The following is a 23,054-nucleotide window of genomic DNA, read 5'->3' as shown; positions in this document are numbered from 1 at the left end:
ATACTTGATTAATTTTAATTAATTAATAAAAATGAGCCACGATTTGTAGACAAACGAAAAATCTGTTATAATTTGCAATTTGAATCGCATGTTTTCATATCACTTAATCATTTATTTAAAATATGAATCATATTACTTGATGCTTGACTTGAAACGGTTGCGTTCGTTAGTAAATAAAAATATAATTAATCCTATTGATCATGTTTTTTTTTTTCAAGCAATATTAATTTTTCATTTGAATTTATCAGCACAAACACTTGTAGAAAGATCCAATTCCAAATATTGACGGTTACCAAGTTTTGAAAAATATTGTAAATGCAGGTTTACTTTAGCCATCTGGCCATCTGTTAAATCTAAGTTATCTAAGCATATAAAACATTTTGCAACTAATCTGCATTGAATATTTGTGGTATACGATGATTAAATGCGAGACGTTAAACAATTTATAAACATTCTGATTAAAGCTTAGTTGTTACATATTTGTTGTTATAAATGATAAAGTTGCGTTTTCACAAATTTGGAATCATTTTTGTTGTCAACAATGTTGTGGCCATAACAATTGCAGAAACACAGAAATTGCTAAATTTTTCAAAGACAACGCACCATTATAATTCAGACCAGCTTATCTGGAACAGAAGTGCTTGAGAAATGTTTATTTTGATATTATATTAAGAATGTTGACACTATTCTAAGTATTCTACTTCGTTAATAGTCTTTTTCAACAATAAATCGTACATTGTACTACTTTTATATTGATATAGAATATTAAAATATTATGACATTTCAGAGAACACCGAGATGGGGTTCAGAGGATGGAAAACAACTTTATATTCGAATGCCACGAGCAGCCCCGTCCTAAGTACAACAAGCGCCCGGGTGCAAGCAGTGTTCTGGCGATCTCCTCTCATCCTCCGAAAAGACTTCAATGGTTCAATTGCAATGGGTCAAAACACGACCATTATTGGCGAGATGCGAATCAAGACGGACCTGGTCACATGTTTTCGATGGAAGGATCATATGTTTCCTATTTATTTTTTGTTCCGTTCCGTTGAAAAAGACTGGATATATTATATACATGATACATTTGAATTAGAATGATTAAGTATCAGATGTTTTTAGATCAATCTTTACAATATTGTTTTTTTTTTTAACTTTATTTAAATAGTGTTTCTACGATTACCACGGGCGACGCCGCGGTACAATCTCATTTCGAGCATTCGCGCTGATTTCTGAAAATAAATTAATCTTTATTATTATCAAATATCTTCCTGTCTGAATCCCGAGCTCCGTTATCAATCTCAAACACGAAGATTAACTAACCTACTCAGGAAAATTAAGGTGAAATGCACTTTCAGCTTGTGTGCAATTATATATCTCTGTTACTAACAGTGTTAGAGTTACGGAAGACTGAACAGGAGAAAAGATAGGCACAAGACCAACCACCGACTTATAAATATCTTGACAGAAAACGGCAACTGATACGTTTGGCTTCTTACAATATATCCTAATCTAGAAGCATACGTACCAGCGCCCGCTGGGGCTAGGAGTCGGGAGCGGCTGGGGCGGGGTAGTCCATGGTCTTGATATAGGCCACGGCGGCGCAGAACTGCGTCCACCAGTACAGCGCCTCGCCCGCCAGCACCGCCCCGCCCAGCGCGTTCACCAGCTCCAGCGTCGACAGCAGCGACGGCGGGTTCACCTGCATTCAATGAAACAAACCTTTCTCAGTTACCACTTTTTTTATTAGCTTATCAAAATCCGTTGCGTGATTGAGAAGAAGTAACCGGAGATACAGACGGAGGCAACAGTGACTTTGTTTTATACTATTTATTCTATAAACTTTTTCTTTAAATTAATTATTTTTTCGATTTTAAAAATGTGCTCTACATTTGATAAAAAAAATTAAGCTGTTCAGCCGTAACTACAAAGATCAGCTATTTTGGAAAACTATAAATGCACTTGGTTATGTGTACAAATGGTATTAAAACAAGCAAATTGAATATGAGTGGCACCGCAGGGCATCGCTTTAATATGTAAGTTTTAATATGACTCTTACACGCTAAAAAACTACCTTCCGAGGATGTAGTTTTTATAACATTGCGTATTTTTACATTAAAATACCCAGGCAGTTCCTGAAATACATGAAAGCCAGCAACGAGTGGCGCGCACCTTGATGATGACGAGCACGAGTGCGGGCGTGACGTCGTCGGCGGCGGGCGGCGCGCCGTCCGACAGCGCCAGCGTCGCCGCCAGCGAGCGCACGCAGCGCAGCACGCACGACACCTGCCGGACATTTGCGTCGGGTTACATTTATCTGTCTACTGATGATGGACGCAACCACCGGACATCACGACTACTCGATTCCCTGACAGACCTCTAGACCCACGAGGTCCTGAGCTTCAAGGTCAAAACGAATCGACCTACTGGTGACGATGTAAAATTACTTCGATGAACGGGGTTGGGGCGTTTGCCGTTCGTTGCATTTCGGCCGTACCTTGTCCCGGGGCGCGCGGTAGACGGGCAGGTGGCGCAGCTGCAGCTGCGCGTGCGCGAAGGGCGCGGCCCACGCGTGGCGCGCCGCCAGCCCCACGCGCGCCGCGCTCGTGCTGGCGCTCAGGCGCCGGATGTGCTCGCTCAGCACCCTGGGAGGCGAGCCATTTTATAAACGTTTTTAAACTATCAAGTATATTAAATTCAAAAATCGCTGAAATATTATTATATACTTGTAGAATCACCTTTGACCAAACTAACGTTTGAATTGAATCGTTCAATATTAAATATAAGAATAAATAGTTTAAAATATCTCTTGTAAATAGCACTGTGAAAGAGAGAAGGAAACTATCATACTTTTAAACACTACGTAACTAAACAACTAATGACAATTTAAATTTCACATCAAATCAATCAGTACTGATTTTCATATGATCCTTTTACTTAGGAAATTACGCAAAGATAATCATAAAATTGATAACAAATAAAAAATGTGTCATGAGAAATTAGCTACGCAGTAGTAGAATTACGACTTATTAATATTCCTGGAATACTGACTGATCTCGTGCGATATCTCCATCGCCGTTAGGAAAGAGTACGTGCAGGTACAGTCGCGAGAACACGGCTCGCTCCACTGTTATCTCAGCGCTCTCCAGGATCGTCGACGTAGCTCCTAAAATATTGCAGAATATTTAAATAATCGAAATGCTCTATCAAATTTGCCTCATTATTCATATTGGATTTACCTTCCCACGAGGGGTCGGATTTGACCTCGGCCGTGATCGTCTTGATGCTGGCCGTCAGTCTCGACGCTCTTTCGTCCATCAGTTCACCACCTGGTTATCGATTGAAGATTTTTTTGAAGCCAAATAACTAACTCATTTTCAAATTAATCTTAACTTAATTTTAGGTTTCCATATTCAACGCTATCTTCTATTATTTTGCACTAGAGAAGGATCTTTTAATTTAAAAACAATCTAATTTAAATTCGAGAGTCGTAATAGCAACTTAGTTAAAATAAGAACATCACATTGTCACGACTCCTCATAATAAACACAATATATTATTTTGAATCTCGACCAATGACGTCATTTCAATTTAAGGTTAAAGTTCTGTATTTATTTTCCGATATTCGGCATACTCATCCTGCCGCTGGAATCCGTCCAGTAGTGACAAACATATCAAGAGATCGGAGCAATCACCGTTGAGCAGGGCGTGTGCGTGCGTGTGGTGCGCGGCGAGGCGGCGCAGGGCGGGCCCGCGCTCCAGCTGCTCCAGCACGCGCGCCGCGGCCGCCGCCCGCGCGCAGCACGAGCACTCCCACCGCACCAGCTCGATTTGACTGCGCACAAACGATCCCCCGTGAGATAATATCGGAGCACGGCGGGGCAGGCGACCGGGCGGGTGCGTCGGCTACCGACCTGTGCAGGTCGTGCAGCGCGTGCGCCAGCGCGGCGCGGCAGGAGGCGAGGTAGGCGGCGTAGGGGCGGCGCGCGGCGAGGTCGGCGCGCAGCGCGGCGGCCAGGCGGGCCGAGCGCGCGCCCGCCGCCGCCAGCGCGCGCGCCGTGGCCGCCGCCTCCGCGCCGCCGCCCGCGCGCACCCACTCCGCCAGCGACGCGCTCGTGCAGCGCTGGGGGGGACGCCCGAGGGTTAATCTGGTTCTCTCCGCGCCCGTATATACGCTTTACATTTATTTATTTACTACTAGCTGTTACCCGCGGCTTTGCCCGCATAGAATATGAATATATTTACAAATTAACTTAAAATATTACGTTAATGTAAGACCTCTTTGTATACCACATTGGTGTGTATTTCAGCCCGTAGGGTAGAATATCCAGAAACGCTTAAATGCGAATCAACTCATTTTTAATCGGTAACCCAGAAATAAAATTTCATGCTTTTAAATTCAATATGACGGACTTCTAGGCTAATCTATTTAAAAAATGTTAGCCCCTATTAAGCCCCTTAGAGGTAGAATATCTAGAAACACTTAAATACGTATTTAATCATTTTTAAGCAGTACCCCAAAAATAAAGTTTCATATGTTTAGCTTATAAAATGACGACTCCCATAAAAACTTTCAACCCTTATTTCACCCCCTTAGTGGTAGATTATCTAGAAACGCTTATATACGTATCTACTCATTTTAGATCAGTATCCCAAAAATAAAGTTTAATGTTTCTATCTTAAAAATGATGGACTTCGATACAAACTTTCAACCCTCATTTCACCCCCGTAGGGGTAGAATATGCAGAAACACTTAAATAAGTATCTACTCCTTTTTAATCAGTATCCCAAAAATGAAGTTTCATGTTTCTAACTTAAAAAATTACGGACTTCCATACAAACGTTCAACCCCTATTTCACCCCTTTAGGGGTAGAATTTCGTGGGTGGGTAAGTTAGTTTATAAGTGTACAGCCTATAATATAAATTTTATGCTTCTAGTTCTAAAAATGACAATACTTTCAACAATTTACAACCTTTCATCCCCCTTTTCAACCCTTTACAGCACTTTTTTCCAAATAAAATGTAGCCTATGTCCTTTCTCAGGCTCTATACACTTATTTGTGTATCAAATTTCAATTAAATCGGTCTAGTAGTTTTGGCGTGGAAGCGAGACAGACAAACAGACAAAGTTACTTCCGCATTTATAATATTAATTAATATGGATTACCGTGTCCGACGGTGGACATGAACGTCTCCGAGAATCTAATATTGAGGGGCATGATTTTAAATTTGAGCATGTGGAGTTTTTGGCTATCGAAATAATCTGTCAAGGGATATTATTAGATTTGTCGTACTATGGTGGTAGTATTTAAATATCGACGATTCAAAAACGCTTCATTGTGAAGTTTACTTGAATAAAATAGATTTGATTTGATTTGATATGGATGCTTCGTTTATATAGACTCACGTTGGGTACATATTCGACCGAATGAAAGTCCGTGTTGGAGAGTACGACGCGTAAGCGCCGCTTCATACTGTTGAACACCTCTGGGTCGTTCAGATCGATCACGCCTTCGCTCCTAAAAAATGAAAATGATTTCAGTTATTTTATTTTATTAAATATTCTACGCACAAATTATGATCAAGCGAGGTATTAGTTGGTCGAAATCGCTCGCAACGATACCCACTGTATCGTTTTTAAGTTACAGTTTCGAGTAGATTCTCATTTATAAACATTTTACATGAATCGACAGGAATCTATTTCTGTAAAGGAAAGTATGACACGCACGAGACGTACCGGTCGGCGTCGTGCGCGAGCGCGTCGGGCAGGTCGTGGCGCGAGGGCCGGCGCGGCGCGCAGTCCCCCACGCGCCGGTACTTGGCCAGGATCTCCTCCGAGCTCTCGCCCTCCCCCACCACCTCCTCCTCCGACACTTTTATTTCTGAAACGAGATGTAACTGTGATTATGGGTCTAAGAGCTTTTGATTTTATACACTGTTATGACATTTCACATTCGTATAATTCACTAAACTTTTAAACTTTTCTGATTGTGTAAGTCCTCGTTTTTTACACATTAAAACATTTGGAGAACTGCCATTATGATATTTAGTGAATGTAAATGTCGTAATGGATTGGATTGGATTGGATGGGATGAATATTATATATTTAGCAGTAGCTAAATATATAAAATATGACGTTACCTCCTTGATGGTGCGATCTGCCCTTGTGACGGAACATCTTGATCTTGTGGAACAGGTTGCCACCAGAGCGCTTCACGTTATTCTTCAACTCGTCCAAATTACTGACTAGTCCATCTTCACCGACTATGCGCCTTCTATGGAGCAACAATTTACTTATATTTTCGACGGGCAATAAATGGCTTTTTTTGAACATTAAATCTTATTAGGCACAATTTAAGGATCATTTTCGTCATTCACACTCACCGCTGTGACTTCTCCGCTGTGGCGTCGAAGCTGATACTCTTGGGTATGGCGCCAGTGGACGTCTTCACCGGCGGTGGACTGATCCTGCGCTCGGTCACGTTGTCCGAGTTCACGTCCTGGCTCGAGCTCTTGTCCGACGCGGTCGTTTCCACGCTGTTCACCGACAGTGTACTCAGCGACATGTTGCTCGGATCTCGCTTCTTGTCGATCCTCGACGAACTTATATTTACTATACTCGTACGCAGCTCCGATTTCACTATCCTGGACGTTATGTTGTTGACGAGATTGGACGTGGAGATCGTCGCGGAACTCATTCGGGTCATGAGGTCGGATATTGCGGATCGAGATTCTGCTTCCGGTCGGTCGGTCTCGATTCCGCTGTCGAACCGCCTGTCGTATTGCGACACGGAGAGGGCATTGAACGAACTCTCGCTCGAGTTCAGTGATCTGTAACAAAAAGAGTAAAAGTATGTGACATTTTTTTCTTTGAAATAGTAAGATAGACAAGCAGTCACGTTAACTTTCCTATTCATAAATTTAAATCTTATGTTAGAAAACATTGATGGACAAGGTTTATTGTTATACAATACAAGAAAATATAGGTAGTAAACGTGGAGTTCATTTTCCTTGATTTCCGTACAGACTATATAAATTTCATTTCAAAATATTGTGTTTCTCCTCAGTTTTGCTTGGTTTACATTAAATATAATCATATGTAAAATGCCTTTTTGAAAAAATATTATAAAAATATATGTAATTTTTATAATATTTTGTTTTGATTTTGTTTTTAACACCTTTGGTGAAAACCAGTAAAAAAAAAACCGAAATTTAGTTACCTGTCCATCAGATCATTGTCATCGTAGGCTTTGGACGATGAGGGCATATACTTAGTGGGGAAGCTGTCGTCCACCCACTGGCTGGTGGCATCGGAGCCGCCGCCGGATATAGTGTTGGGGACTTCGACTTCGCTCTCACCCGTTCCCTCCGCCGTTGATTCGGTTGGAATATTCGTACTGAAAAAATAAACTTATTAAGACAATTGACAAAATATATCATAACTTAACGAGCCAAACTCATCAAATTACAATGCGATACGACGATTACGGTTTCTATAAAAGCAGACTAGTAAGAGAATATTGTTAACAAAATATATGAACGTATTTCAAACATATTATTACTAGAATGGATCTGTGCTTGAAATATATTTTGCACTTTTTAGAGATAAAAAATGCGTTTGTAAATGTTACCATGAATTTTTTTGAGAACACAGTTTGAAAGTACTGGATATAGTGACAATGTGTTAAAATAATGCAATACTTAATGGTTCATATGACATTCAATAACTAAGAGTAAATCTTCGCGTATGAACTTACGCATTCTGCGGCACGTAGTCGAAGATGTCGCTGGGCAGCGCCGCCGCCGCCGCGATCGGGCTCTCGGGCGCCGACGCGTAGCACGTCATCACCTGCACGGCGGGATAGACGGACAAAGTGACGGCTGCGGTTACCGGCAGGGTGGCCAGGCGGTCGGATAAATCCGGATGCAGGCTTTTTGGGTGCGTGTCCAATATTTGGTGGACTTTTTACATTTGACTATACATTGTAAACTGTTCGGGGTAGAATTTAATTTTGAACATTCGACATACAAAAACACAATTCAAAATTAAAAGATTTTTTTTTTAAATTTTCTAGTAAATGAACAAAAAACCTGGTTTTATACAACAAAAATCCTTAATAAAATTAAGCTTAATGGTCTGTCCGACTATTTTGGTTTTGCGATCTGGTTGGCAGTGGTTAAGTAGCAGTAGATCAAATTCCATTTTATTTCATTAATATTTGTATTGTGTACATATACTACAACGATTACAACAGTATATTATAACATTATTTATATCTAAAAACTATGCTATCCTTTTCTGGCAAAAATATAATGTTAAAAAACTTCATAGCTTGTAATAAAAACTGCAAGTCCCTGCGCGATTCGTACCGGGTATCCGTTGACGAGGATGCTCCTCCGGTTCTCGATGGGGTAGTGCGCGTGGTGCGGGCGGTGCGCGTGGTGCGCCAGCAGGTCCAGCTCCCCCCCGCGGCACAGGGCGGCCGTGGCGCTCAGGTAGCCCCCGCTCCTAATTATTGATTACATATTTTATGTTATTAGGTGACTAGATTTAAACAAAAGGTTTATACTTAATGTTTATATTAATAAAATAATTAAAAAATATATAATATTATAGTTATTTAGTAAGTATTAAGGTATTAGAACTACAATAGTATTTCAGCTAATTAAATTTTATACTGCATAAAATGTTACCACAGTAATTGTATTTATATGTTGCTCACCTGTTAGGAAGATTAGAACGCGATGTGTGGCGGGGACTGCCTACGTCAGCTCGTTTCGCATTTCCATTCTAAAAAAATATATTTAAATATTATAAAGGAGGAATAATTTTAACGAAGGGATTAAACACGTTCTATGCGTATATATAAAATATATACAAAGACCGACTGACATCATCAAGAAATTCAGTAAACTGGGAAATTTACCCGCAACGATATCTAGAGTTTAATATAACTGTGATTAATTTTGGTCAAATTTATACTTTGATTAAGATGTACGTGTCCCATCCTATGAACCATCTTGAATTAAACCAAACTACTGACACACATTTAATGAAGTTTGAAATTAGCCTTTTTCCTCTGAAGATTAAAAAAAAACCGCTAGAGGCAGCGGTAGGAGCTCTACATGTTGAAGGTCTACCAACAACAAATAGTTATGTTTATAGTATCGATCGTAATGATTCGCAATCGGCTGGTTTGGTTCCGAAGGAGGCTACTACTCAAAGTCCCCGAAATGTCCACAGAATGTGCAGCGGTACCGCTCGCGCGTCGTGCTGCGAGGCGCGGCGCGGCCACGACGTGTCGGAGCGCGCCGCCACCGACACGCAGTCGTCCGTGTCCACCTGCCGCAGGAACATAGCTCGATTTGTTGTACCACCATATTGCACTAAACTTTCATTTTACTTACAAACTTGCGATAACAGTTTCGACGACTTTAAAAATCCATCATGAGTATCACAGATTAGTCAACCAATGGTATCCCGTTAAATCGATTCCCGTCAAATACTGTTTATTTAGCTTTTGTCCTCCTGTGGTTGGAATAGACTATAGATACCGAATGTGAAACATCAATCAATAACATTCACTGACGAACGAAGTCCAACCATTTCGTGTGCTCGTTTCGATCCCAATCAATTTTTTAATCTCGTTACATATTTTATAACAATTATGAGAGATGTTATTATTTTAGCGTCTCGAACGCAAAATTTCATTTCAGATATAAATACATGTCTGTCTGACATTATCAACATACAGATTATACATGGCATGCACGTTCAGATCGCGCGACACTTCGACCAACGCGATCAACGTCACGGGCCGGCGTGATATGTACTTGGTGCTATTTCACAAGACCAAGATACGTTTGCACCTATTCCAAGATTTCTGATTGGAGCCAGTGCTCTCACCTCTGTGTTCCGGTCGCTGTCTGAAGCGAGCAGGTCCATACTCCAGGCGGACTCGCTCGCCGTCTCCGACACGTCCGGTGCGATAGTATTATTCGCATTACCTGCTTACAAAAAAACTAGTTACTTTACTAACTAAGAATATTCACCTGATACAATGTATTTTCAACAACTAAAATTATTCATTTGTAAAGCTCGTAACTCTCAGTCTAGAAACGACTGCTGTTGAAAAATAAATCGTATAGCTGCTGCTACAGAGTGCGTGTGGGCTGACCCTGTCCGGCGGCCACCTGCGTCGGCTCGCACGAGTCGCCGATGGTCTCCGAGTCCGAGGCGAGCACGTCCGTGCTCCACGTGTCCGACATTATGCTTATCGTCTCGTCCCCTTCGAGGAGTTTCTGGACATAAGGAGCACGTTATAAATAAAAATACATGTCTCCATACAACTCGGAAATAGTTTATCTTTATTGGGATATTAATAATAGTGTTCTAAATGTTTAAACCCACCTTAATTTCGAATTTGCAGAATTTATCTTCAATATCATTTCGCGTCTGTTTCAGTAGTTTAGCCTGAGCGGCGCTGGCCGCCTGACTTACTGGAGCATTTTGTTGAGTCCTACATTAAAAAAAAAAACAAAAAAAAAAACATTTGAATAGTAAATATGTATATACAACAAATGACCCGACCCGGCTTCGCATGCGATTAATACAGAAAATAATTTGATATAAATATACCCTTTAGCACTCAGGAATAATATAGCTTTGATAATAAAAAAAATTGAATCAGATCATTAGTTCCGGAGATTACCGTCTCGACTGAGCGTCTCCTGCAGCGTCTCCATCAGTTACTTGCGACGAGGGCGTCTCCCTGCCCGAGATGTTCGGGCTGCCGCGCCCGCTCACGTTGGCCGACACCTGAGAAATGACGATTCTTATCACATTCATATTCGAAAGAGCCATAAAGTTTCAAGTTGCTTCTAATCGTGGGATTTTTAAACTGATTGGCTTTTTTCCCTTGCATTAATGAAATATATTTGAAAATGTTAGTTTAATGTTATCTAAAATACAACAATATTTTTCGTTCACAGATTCATAATAAGAATTTCTTGCCAGTTATTCGGATTAAAATATTTTTTTAAAGCTGTTATAACTTGGATAATAAAGATTCAAAAAGAACAAGAGTTTGAATGTAGATTTTGGTAAAAAAATGCATATAATTTATGTTAAAATACGTCAAGTGTAAAATAAAGAAGTCCCACCATGTCCGAAAGGTTGTCATTCTGGTCCTCCGTCTCCAGCTCCAGGCTGGAGGTGACGCTGTGGTTGGACGCGGCCTCCGACACGGCCTCTAGGTTGTCGGACGTGTTTCCGAGCGACACCTCATCGTGGGCCACCGAGAACCTTGTGGACATAGCGTAACTGATGAACTTATATTCAGTTATTTTTTAATTATTAACAATGCGTTACTGTGTAACTGCACGCACTTGACGGTCGATTGGTGGATAGACATGCATTCTTTACGATATTTTCCTTCATCGCAATTTATAGCTTCGCTTTTCGAGTGGACGCTGACGTAAATTTAAGTTAGAGTCAATTGTGATCGCAAGCGACAGTGGAACATAGCGATAAACACCTGGTCCGTTTCTGCACGGGCGCGACGGATCCGGTCGGAGCGAGCGCCCCGCCCACCTCCGCGTCGCCCTCGCAGTAGTAGCACTCCAGCACCTTGGACTCCGGTTCCAGACCTGATAACAGCCATTGTATATGTGAATTAGTAATTATATAAAATTATTCATTTATATTCATATTCGCGTGAGATTTTTTAACTTTTATGAAGTTCTATAAATAAAAATGACAAATTATTAATTTATGCAATGTGAGAATGAATTGGAGTAACTCTGAGAAATATTCAGTACTTAAACGACAATTGTTTGTTGTTTTAGTTTAAAATTTCTGATATTTGATTTTTCTGCTCTTTATCGATCTTCCTGTCTTATCTTTCTGTAACATGTACTGTTCTGTAAACAGCCATACATTGTAACAATGTCACAAACTCACCGACATAGTCCTGCTCGTCTACATTGGCCAGCTTGATGACCAGCACCTCGGGCTCGTCTCGCTCGGCGACCCTCTCGTCCGAGGAGATGGAGCGCGGTAGACGAGGCTTGCCCACCTTGCTCAGGATACCGCGCTTGCTGTGCCCGTTCTCTGACAGCGTGTCTTTCGTGTCAGTCGGAGAAGATCTGGCAGGATGATAGGCAGTCATTAGTGACCAGAAATACACAATGCAGTAAGAATCCTCCCGAAATAGCAAAAAAAAAAGGACGCAAAGGCGATTTATCAGTCACCAGTTGTAAATAATAGTTGTAATGGAAGTGATCACCTCAGCGTGGAAAAATCTGGCATCTTCCTCAGCAGGTCGTGCAGCCTCGCGCGGTAGTTGGGCTCGTCGGCCGCCAGCCGCGCCGTCAGCCGAGCCTCGCCCGCATCTGTTTCCGCAGGCTCGCTGAGGAATTTTATTATCCGTTTGACGTTATCCTATTAAGTCGGCGCTAAGGAGCCAATCTTTTTATTCCCAAGGTTTGCTATCAACCGTGAACTCACCAATTGTATAAGAAACTTTTGCACAGTTTTGACATTTCCAATAAAATGATACGAATTATCATGTTTATTAGATAAATGTCCAAGAATCGTTATATGAAATTCGATACTAGTGAAACTAGTATTGTAGTTCTATTTAAATTTGACTGGTCATACGGTCCCTTACCTGAAACCTGATTCTTCAGCATTCTGTGAATTGCTGGTGTTTTCGTCGTTGCCGTTCTGAGTGTTGTTATTCAGTTTAGATGATATTCTTTTAAGGAATGTTATCTGAAACAATATTAAAGTAACGTACTATTTACTATGACACAATTTAATAAATGTAAACAGTTGCAGTCAGAAGTGAATCGAACTACACGAAAATTTAATCAGGTCCTTAGTATAAATTAAATACCAGATTAGATCGGTATGAAGTCGTGTATTGTTTGAGAATGTATTACAAATGATTACCCGTCCACACAGCTGAAAACGTATCTGTCTCGAGCTAGCTCGATATTATTATTGACGTAAGGACAAAGAGAGAGGTGCGATCGTGCGTCTCACCAGCAGGTGCGCGTCGGGCGCGGTGTAGAGCGCGGCGGCGGCGCGCGGCGGCGCGTCGGTGCGCGGCGCGGGGGGCGCGGGGGGCGCGGGCGCGGGCGCGGCGGGCGCGGGCGGCGGCGCGCTGCCCTCGCCCGACACGCCCTCCACCAGCGACCACACGCACGAGCGCTCGAACTTCATGTACAGGTCGCGCACCTTCGGGTCCACCTGTCGCCCGGATTGTGACTTCATTATTAAACATCTTAATGTCTTTCAATAGCTTAGCGCAGTTCAATACACCCGCCCCATTGGTCACCTGGATTAAAAAAAATATTTAAGGAAACGAAACGAGCTTATCACAGATAAAATCTCTTCACCTTCCAGTTCCAAATGCAATTCTAGCGATGTTAATGTTTTAATATTTTTTTCAAACAGTGGAACCCTTCAGAGAGGGACCCGGGCCCCTGAAAGAGGAACCGGGTTATGAACATAGTAACACAAAGCGGTCACTCACCTCCTGGTATTTTTTTCAAACAGTGGAACCCTTCAGAGAGGGACCCGGGCCCCTGAAAGAGGAACCGGGTTATGAACATAGTAACACAAAGCGGTCACTCACCTCCTGGTACCTGGCCAGACAGAGCATCTGAATGATCTGCGCCACCTGTATGAGGTTGAAGCGCGCGATGTACGACACGGGCACCTCGATGACGCCGTGCGCCTCGGGGTTCACGATCGCCGGGCAGATAAAGTTGCTCAGCACCAGCTCCGTGCAGATGGCGTGGATCTCGCGATCTGTTGTTCTGCGGACGGAACGAAGGAGGTTGGAGTTAATATAAACTGCATTTTGTCATAAGTTGAAGTCGCTGACCGCCCATCAGATATACTGCAAACAACAACAGATTTAGTATTATTGTGTTCCGGTTTCAAGGGTGTGTGGAACTACAGGCACAAGGGGCATAACGTCTTAATTCTTGAGGTTGGTTAGGCATTGGTGGATATTGTTAACACATTTTTTACAGCGACACCATCTTTTGGTATTGATGACCACTCACCATCAACTGATCTATTTGCTCTTCAACTTACCTATTCTATATAAAAAATACCCACACATAAAAATTTAGTCCACTAGGCTGCTTCAATGGCATTTATTTATCATTTGTTTGTTGCCCTCACTTTGCTGTGGGTTCTAAAATTTGAAGACATTTTTATAGCAACCAAATTTCAAATTTTCATTAAATATTTTATTTTGTAGAACTATCCAAAATGTTTCTATAACCTATTTTTGTACTGAGCTGCAAATACCTTGTATTCTGTTTCAGAAAATGAACTATCTGCTGCAAAACCCACGCGATGGTTGCGGGGAAGTTGGCCCAGTGCTCTTTCAGTGATACGATAAACTTGTTAGTGAGGTTGTACAGAGATTGCACCGTCCATTTCCGGTAGCGCGCCACTTTAGCGTTGTATTCACTGCTGTTGGTCTGACCGAACTTCTTGAGACGGTCTGGGGGAGAGAACCTAGGGGAAAATTACGTGTTAGAATTACACAATATTGGAAGCAATTTTATAGATAGATAGTTTATAATAGAAGTTTGCATTTAAACTATATATCATCTTCAGCACTTGAGAATGTGCTATCGCAAGTATCGAGTGAGACTCCCAACATCCATGTAGGGAAAGATTACAGGGACAATTACAGGACATGCGGTTCGGTTCTACTGCCGGAACCACGCGGAACATAATGACTTTTGGAAATTTACCTCTCCATGGCCTTATCCGGATCGATGTCTAGAAAGAACTCGTCCTCGTGCAGCACCGCCATCACAGGTGCATGTAGCGCTTGCACCAGAAACTGTCGAGCCGGTGAATGGTTGTCCCGAAACACCGCGTACAGAGATGTGAGCGCGCTTTTGCTTGTACGAAACAATCTGTCATAATAAATATCTTATAATTGCATTTATTTGAAATAGTACATATTACAGCAGAAAACGTATAGTGATGTAACAAAAATAATTCAAAATCAAAAATAGAATTTACTAGTTTCTGCGAGCGGCTTCGTCTGCGTGTGAAGGAAGGGGGTGTGGGATTTTCTTATAGGATAAACAGCCTACGTGCTAATCCATTCTATAATCTCTGTGCCAAATTTCATTCGGATTCGTTCAACCGTTCCGAGGCTGACTGAGTAACAAGCATCCATCCATCCAATCTTTCGCAATTATAATATTAGTTAGATGTAAATAACCTTGGAAGAATGTTGAAAGCTATAACCGAATGTAGAACCGGCACGAAACTCAGTAGTTACTAATTTTCAATAATGACATAATACATAATTTATATATACACATGTACATTTTCTGTTCGTGTGTTTGTAACTCTACTCCTTCTAAAAGGTTGGACAGGTTTCAATATATTTTCTTGTGTGTTGAGTGGCTAGTTTTCTATAAAAATCAACTAATACTGAATCCAAGCTATTTTAAATACAGACTAAAACATAGAATCTATGATATTAAGTTGAGTGAACAAATTTTCCTTACGCTATTAATGTAACGGCCCTAAAATTACGTAGTTCACTCCGTTCGAGTTCATATACATATTAAAGAAAACTAAATATAATATATAATTTATAATACTCTTATAGAGTATGCAATCTTGGTTTATGGGAAAATATACGTTAAGCACGTCTTAAAACATGTAGGAACGTTTAAGATAACTCGTCGAACGTGTTACAGAGATAATTTCAAAAAACATTATTCACTCAGCTGATATAGTAACATTAACGCGAAAACATTTATTAACAAAGAATCATACGTACATAATTTCATAAATTACTTCCGAGAGAAAGTGACAACTTTCGATTTCATATATCATTTGTTTAATGATAATAACTTACGGATGTTTCGTGTGAATTTTTATATAAACACTCTCCGTTCCCCTTTACGGAAAAACGACGGTCAATTTGTACATTTCATTGAGTTGGAAACATTAAAGTATTTGACCCGTGTGTCATACGCGGCTGTTTTATTATACGGATTAAGCAAGCGCTCGTGTATTATTCGAACTTTCTTATATTCTCATCTATATTTGAAGACACGAGTTGAGGGTAATCAAAATGTTACATCATTTAGTAAAAAATTATATTAACGTCATAAATGAACGTGTTAAGACATAAAATTAAAATTTTTCAAAATGTTACTTATCACCTTTATCCACTCACACGTCTCATTAATCATCACAAAGTATTAAAGAAATTTTCACACGAAGGTAACTTTTATTATAGGGTACAAGTGTGTGCCGGGTGTGTACAGGTCTCTACTCTCAGGTCTCAGCGGAGACGATAATCTCAAACGATTAGGTTCTTTTTACATGTTTTCCAAATCACTCACGAGTTCAGATTTGGTGGTTCTATTGTATAATGCCGGAACGAAACCAATTGACTCATTATACGTTTGGTTGTGCTCAGTGCCGGATTAAGCAAGCGCGGGGCCCGTAGCTAATTCTTTCAAAGAGCGCATGATCTGCTATATTATGATTCTTAAGCATAAAGTGGTAAAAAACAATTAAATACGATTATTTGCCATTTATAGCTTATATTTTCGCGGGTAATTAATAGTCTAGTCTAGATTACTACTCTATAGCCTATGCCCGGCTACGCTCTGACAAGTACAAAAAGGCAGAGATGAGATTGCCTGGCAATTTAGAATAATTACAATAAGAAACAAACAATTGAAAACTGATGATACTACACAAATAATTTAAAAAATTACGCTCAGGCAGAGATGAGTGGGTTTAAATGTGCGGGTCCCGTAGCAATTGCTTCTCTTGCTACGTGGTTAATCTGGCACTGGTTGTGATACGATCAGTGGCCTTGATGATACGACCGCGGCTGCCTATGTCAGGAGAGACACAAGTGTGTACGGAAACACAAACTCCCTCTCTACTTCATCATTCTCAAAGTCCGATGGGATGCCAAATTCGACACGACACGACGGAGAAAGTAACACTGAGGGTTAATTGCTTTACCTGCTTTCTCAGGCACGAAAGTCTAACACACAACTACTGAGCATCCGTTCACAGAAATTCCAAATAACGCATTGGTCTAAAACGGGATTCAAACCGTGGATCTCATTATCTGCATACAGGTAAGATACAGGTAAGACAACAATGACAGGCGTATACAATTAGAACAATGTTAAAACATCTGTTTTAGGACAATGAGTGTTTCAGACTTGCAGATCGATTATGTGATGTTACATTACTACGTATCGACAAAATATGACCTTGAAAATACACCTACATTATCACCGGCATCGATCGCTTCATGTATTGATGGTCAGCGCCTATATTTGACTAATCGGTGCCGGTAGCTTCGATACTTGTATATTTGCTTGCGAATGACGATCGAGCGTATCTCTTCGAAGTCTACCATTAATTAGATCAGTAACTTCAAAACTTCGAAGTTGCCAACCATAGCCGCTTTGTTATCTATTATTAAAGCCATTGAAAGTTGCCATTGAAATGGCATAGCATGCTAATAATGTTATTTACATTATTAGAATTTGATACCAATTCCAAATATATAGTCAAATTTCTATAACGTTGGATACGTTTTTACCATGGTTGAATTTTGTTTTAAGTGATATGTAAAAAACTATTGCTTGGAAAAATAAACATATCTATTATTCGATCTGTTTTAAAGTACGTTAAGTCAAATAAAAACTACCATCGATACAGAATAGTCAGCCAGACCGAAAGAAGCTCGGCGTTTTTTTTAAAGTTAATTATTGTTTACACATTTTAATCATACGTACAATAGCCTGGAGGTGTTTCATGCGACCGTTCATACATTTAGAACCGCTGAGATCAGAAATACTTGGGATCCTAGGCAATGCATTTCCCGGGGGCCCGATCTAGCTCCCTAGGACTACTATAATCCAGCCCAACATACATTACTCATTACCAGAGGCATAAATACATTAATTAAAGTATTGTACAAGCGACACTGTGATATAATGACATCATGCTTCGCAATGGACAGTTTCACCTGTTGATCATCGTCGGCTATGACGTCATTCGTTTAATCTCCTCTGTAATAGAGGTCGTTAAGATGTCTTTATTGAATTTATTTGAAATCTAAAGGCAGTAAGATTTGCATCAGAGATATTTATTTTTATATATAAATTTCTGTTAGGAATATTACATAATAGTAAAAAGTAGAAAAATTGTCTATGTCTAAATCTCTTAAAGATACAAATTACACAGTACGCCTGAAGACTATGTTAGACTAAGTTGGGAGATTATAGTAAGGCTGAAGATTTTATACCAATATAAGGTAAATGGTCACATTTACCTCTAAACATTGGCATTTGGCACTAAAAAATATAAGCAATTTCTTGTGACACGTCTTCGTTTTTGTTTTGCGTGTGCACATTGGCTCGTTTAACCCTTAATATCGGACCTCAGCTTATTATTTCGAAGTAGTATTTAAATAATGAGCGGGCGGTGATTGCTCAGGTCTGAGATTAAAACTCTACCCGCCTGATATTTTCGAAAGTTACAATTTTGAATTTATATTAACATAATATGTACAATATCAGCTTTATTTATTTATTGGAGGCAGTTCGTAAAGGTTCATTCTTTTATTTACCAAAATTTAAGTACATAGTTTTTTAACCGCTCTTTTTAAATTTATATGAAAAGTATGAGTTTTATAAAATGTAGATGTGTTTATATATGTTTATTAACCAATCACGATTCAATAAATTTGATACATAAATAGAGTGTATTGTCTTAATTAATTTTAAATTAAACAAAAATTCAGTCTAGGGATGAAATGTAATTAAATGTTTACATATGTAAAAAATTAACACACATACAAAACGCGAATCTAATTTTAAACTACTTTACAATTACATTATCAGTCCGTAGTTATTTATGAAATAAGTATTTTTCTATTTCCGTTGAATGAAATATCAGATAGCTGTAAAATAGAGGAAAGTTGATATCACATCCTGGCCCGTTACATAATATAATGTCAATATAAATTAAATTTCAGTTTGTCTGTGAATTCAATGTAATATCATTTTTTAAATATAATACATATAACCAAATACATATTTTTAGTTAATACCCTGTTGGCTGTTAGTTATTAAACGAAACAACAATTAATTTTACGCTAGGCCATCTGTCTGTTTGTCCGCGATAGTTTTCAAAACGGGTGAAAATTACTAATGTAAATATTTGGGTAAGATTTTGTCTTAATTTTAACAAAAACTTTTGAGTACATGAAAGTTCTAACAATTTACTGTTGTTTCAGGCATATAAGTAGGTTTTCACTAAAAACAATTTCCAGGGTTTGGTTGAAACCCCCAGGATGGGATAAAAACCTTTATTTTGCGATCGTCAATATGTTAGAATTTACAATTATTCCATGTATAATAGATGTTAATATCGCATAAAACAGCGAGCAAATCTAGCAGTAGCAATTTAAAACGACAAAAATGTTTCTATTTGAATGTTTTAATTAGGTAAATTAAAATTTAATTCAAGTGTCACTAATAGATCCAGTAAAATGAACACCTTTCTCAACAGCAATTCAACTTTCTCAAATTGAGATTTTTCTTCAGTGCTTCTTCGGTTCATTTTAATTTGAAGTTAAGAACATATTTTGGAATTTTCTTACAAATTTCAAACACTTTGTTTAAAATATGAAACTGTTCTCCGCCCGAAAGTCTCGTAGCCGACCCGTCTAACCATTTGCCTTACCCGAGACTCAAGTATTACATTATTTGTAATTACTTAGAGATACAATTTACACAAATATAATTGTATTTAATAAACATTCTCTTCCAACAATGTAATTAATTAGAATTTATTATATTGACTGCTTCGTTGGTCTAGTGGCTGGATATAAGGCAGCAGATACCGTGATATGAAACTACAGCTCGGGCCGACAAAAAGAAATCGGGTTTTTCTGTCGAAATAAAATCATTAGCAGTGCGGTGTATCGAATTGTGTACACCGAACACTCCAGTGCTTCGCAAAGTACGTATAACCTATTCCTATGGAAGTAGGAAAAAAGATAAACAAACCTTAGATTTAAGTATTTCATGAGATTTGCTAATAACTCAGGTATATTGTGCACCACCTAAGAGTTTATGACTAATATATATTTATTTATAATACTACACTTGAAAACTTATTTCCACTTTAATTTTACTTTCAAAATTCCGATAACATTTCCGTCGACGCTCGCAAATAGTGTGTATCATAGATTAATCAAGCTCTCGACCAATGATATCGCGTCAATTTGCTGTCAAATGTTGTTTATTTGGCTTTTCTCTTCTCGTGGTTGGAGTATAGTATAAAGCCGTTCCAACGTCCGAACTCTTTTCGGTCGTATCGGATTTGCCGTCAAGTCGGATTATGAGAGTGCGCTTGTATTTGTGCACGCACTCTTCCTCAATAATGTGTCCTATGCTATGTAATAGCTATGCATAGCTAGTCTCCCTTAAGAACAGCCGCCATGGCCATCAGAATTAAATTGGTTGATAAGAGTAACAACTGACAATGAAACTACTGCAACTATTAAATTCTGTTTATTAAAGTGGTAACATTAAATTTGATTTAATCTTGTAAAATGTTGACTAAAAAGTGCTTGTATGAGCTTACTCGAATAAAGTATATTTTGATTCCATTATATAATTAACAGTTATGTGATATTTGACATAGTTCCTTGGTTTCGTCTATGGGCCATCCTGAGCGAGTTCAACTAAATTTAATTTATTTTGTCTAATACTGTACTGTAATAGCTTCTTTAAAAAGATGTTAGGCAAAAAAATATATAACTTTTTGTCTTATTTCAAGGTTATAAAATATAATTTGAGAATTTACATTTATATTATTTATATAAAGTATGAACTTACTTTCTTGGATCACTCGAAGGAGCCATTTGGTGTTTGATCAAGGATCGTAAGACTGCCAAGAGCCTCCCCTTGTCTGCTGGTGAACGACAGCTACCATATAGTCCAGCTACTAGTGATGAAGGTAGACTTGGTGGCATATGGTTCTCTCCAAGCATGAGACATAGAGCCATGAGATTGGGAGTGTCTCGGAGCCATCCAAGGAGTTCTCCTAAGGCTTGTACCTCCTGTATTATGAAATAAATTTACATCAATACCATGAATATATGTGACAATGTCTTATGTTAACTTTTTCTCCGTTACGATAAGAGAAAGTTTTTACAAATTTTTACTTAAATTCACCTGCTCATATCTGTGGGCATATGGATTTTAAATTAAGCTGATATTTTTGACACCATTTTTGTAATGGTGTAAACACAATCATGTGCACTTAAAAAAAAACTAAAAAAAAAAAAAAAAACTCGAGCAAACACTACTAAGCTCAATTTGTATTTACAATACAATTCATGTGCTTAATTTATGTTTATAATTCATTTCATGTGCTTAATTTATCTTTATAATTCATTTCATGTGCTTAATATGTGTTGTAATTCATTTTTGTTTATTATTAATCTCTTGCCATTTTAAGGAAACTTGTAGTTGTTAAAGCTAGGACATTTACTAATTATACATTCTATAGGTGATGGATGTATACATAATTATGTCATGGTATAAAATATAATGTAAAAAAATACATAAACAATTATTATAATACAAATTCAAATTAAAAATATTTAGAAGCTTCCTTAAATAAGTATAAGGCAATGAAAGAAATTATTAAAACTTAACCAAATCCTTCACCTATTCTAACCGCAAGATGACAAAAGCTAAAAGAATGAGATTTTATATTGAAATGACACAATTTAATTTGTCGAGAGTTTGAATAATCAATGATATACATTATCGTATTGCATGTTGAGAATACTGTTATTGAAACTTTGGAAGTTTAAGTATATATAATTTAATATTTAAGTAGATTAGTGTTGTATTAGAAATAAGATATATTAATTAAGAACTGTTATTGATATAAGCTATTAACAAATTGAATTGAATATATAAAGCTAAGGTTTATTTATTTTTATTCTTTCTTTGATTGGAATAGGCTAAGGGTGATTTTCTTAACTAAAAATTATATATCCTCATAAAACTAGCCAACAAGGCTAGGAAATATTGTCATATTAAACACAACAATATTACAATTTTAAATTTAAAAGAAGGACATGAAACAAAACATATGTAATTTTATATCAATAAAAGGGGTGGATTTATGTAATTGAAGATCATCTAAACATATAAAAACAATTGTTTTATATATTATATTGAGATAAGTTTATTATTATGAAAATGGCAATAATATGTAGTAGTAGTAGAAAGTTAAATAAGGATATACCTTGTATTTTAAAACTTTATGAGCATCAATAAAAGTTGTGCCTTCAAGTAGACTTGCTCGCTGACAGGCTGCAATGGATTCAGCCTCACATCTTGATGTTACCAAATTTGTTAGATTTTGGCGTTGTTGTGAACATATCCAAGCAGCTTGGAGCAATTCCAAAACAGTTTTTTCCAGCTCCTCATTGAGATTATGGAGCAGCTGTCTCTCCGAGTTTATAAAGATCTTTTCTCTACGAAGTTGGTTCGCCAACTCCGCGATGTTCATACAGCCTTCTGACGATGACTGCATCATCATGCTTTTGATTATACACTTAGAAACAGTACATTTTATTGAATCACTTTAATTTTATCTCATTGTATCCAGAGAAAATATGATTATTTTATCGCATAAAACTGTTATTATATTTGTGTTACGATTTTTATTTTAACTGCATCACACTGCACATTTCCAAGGAAAAAAAAAACTGATTGTATTTCTAATTTTTGGTGAATCGTTGCCCTTTTGAACTAAATAATTTTACACAATAATGTAGGTATTGAATACTTAGCAAAAGGCAAAACGAGAGTCGAGAAATGAATTAAAAATCAAGTTGAATGAAAGGTAATTTCGTTCATGTACAGCATTATAATTTGTAAATTGCAACACTTGAAGTAAGTTTTTTTTGTTATATACAAACCAAAT

The 23,054-nt window shown here is 38.4% G+C and overlaps 1 protein-coding gene across 1 annotated transcript; it reads right to left on the bottom strand.

Moving 5' to 3' along the window:
• Positions 1-539: 539 nt before the first annotated feature.
• Positions 540-22,992, bottom strand: LOC113403495 (receptor-mediated endocytosis protein 6 homolog). Its single transcript, XM_064221022.1, has 32 exons — positions 22,371-22,992; positions 20,945-21,168; positions 14,783-14,950; positions 14,328-14,540; positions 13,642-13,825; positions 13,047-13,253; positions 12,670-12,773; positions 12,286-12,408; positions 11,961-12,145; positions 11,536-11,647; positions 11,162-11,303; positions 10,711-10,817; positions 10,410-10,518; positions 10,177-10,300; positions 9,906-10,006; positions 9,258-9,341; positions 8,722-8,789; positions 8,369-8,507; positions 7,756-7,847; positions 7,219-7,395; positions 6,383-6,829; positions 6,140-6,273; positions 5,736-5,880; positions 5,406-5,517; positions 3,912-4,120; positions 3,693-3,832; positions 3,237-3,326; positions 3,049-3,163; positions 2,495-2,642; positions 2,170-2,283; positions 1,526-1,699; positions 540-1,229 (listed from the first exon to the last, which is right to left on the bottom strand). The coding sequence occupies exons 1-31, from the start codon at positions 22,665-22,667 to the stop codon at positions 1,541-1,543; spliced, it is 4,773 nt and encodes a 1,590-aa protein (XP_064077092.1). The 5' UTR covers positions 22,668-22,992; the 3' UTR covers positions 540-1,229; positions 1,526-1,540.
• Between the last annotated feature and the right edge of the window lie 62 nt (positions 22,993-23,054).

The sequence above is a fragment of the Vanessa tameamea genome, chromosome 5 (assembly GCF_037043105.1).
Source record: "Vanessa tameamea isolate UH-Manoa-2023 chromosome 5, ilVanTame1 primary haplotype, whole genome shotgun sequence".
NCBI classification, from domain to species: domain Eukaryota; kingdom Metazoa; phylum Arthropoda; class Insecta; order Lepidoptera; family Nymphalidae; genus Vanessa; species Vanessa tameamea.
Note: the sequence above shows the minus strand (reverse complement) of the source record. Positions and strands in the feature narration are given on the sequence as shown.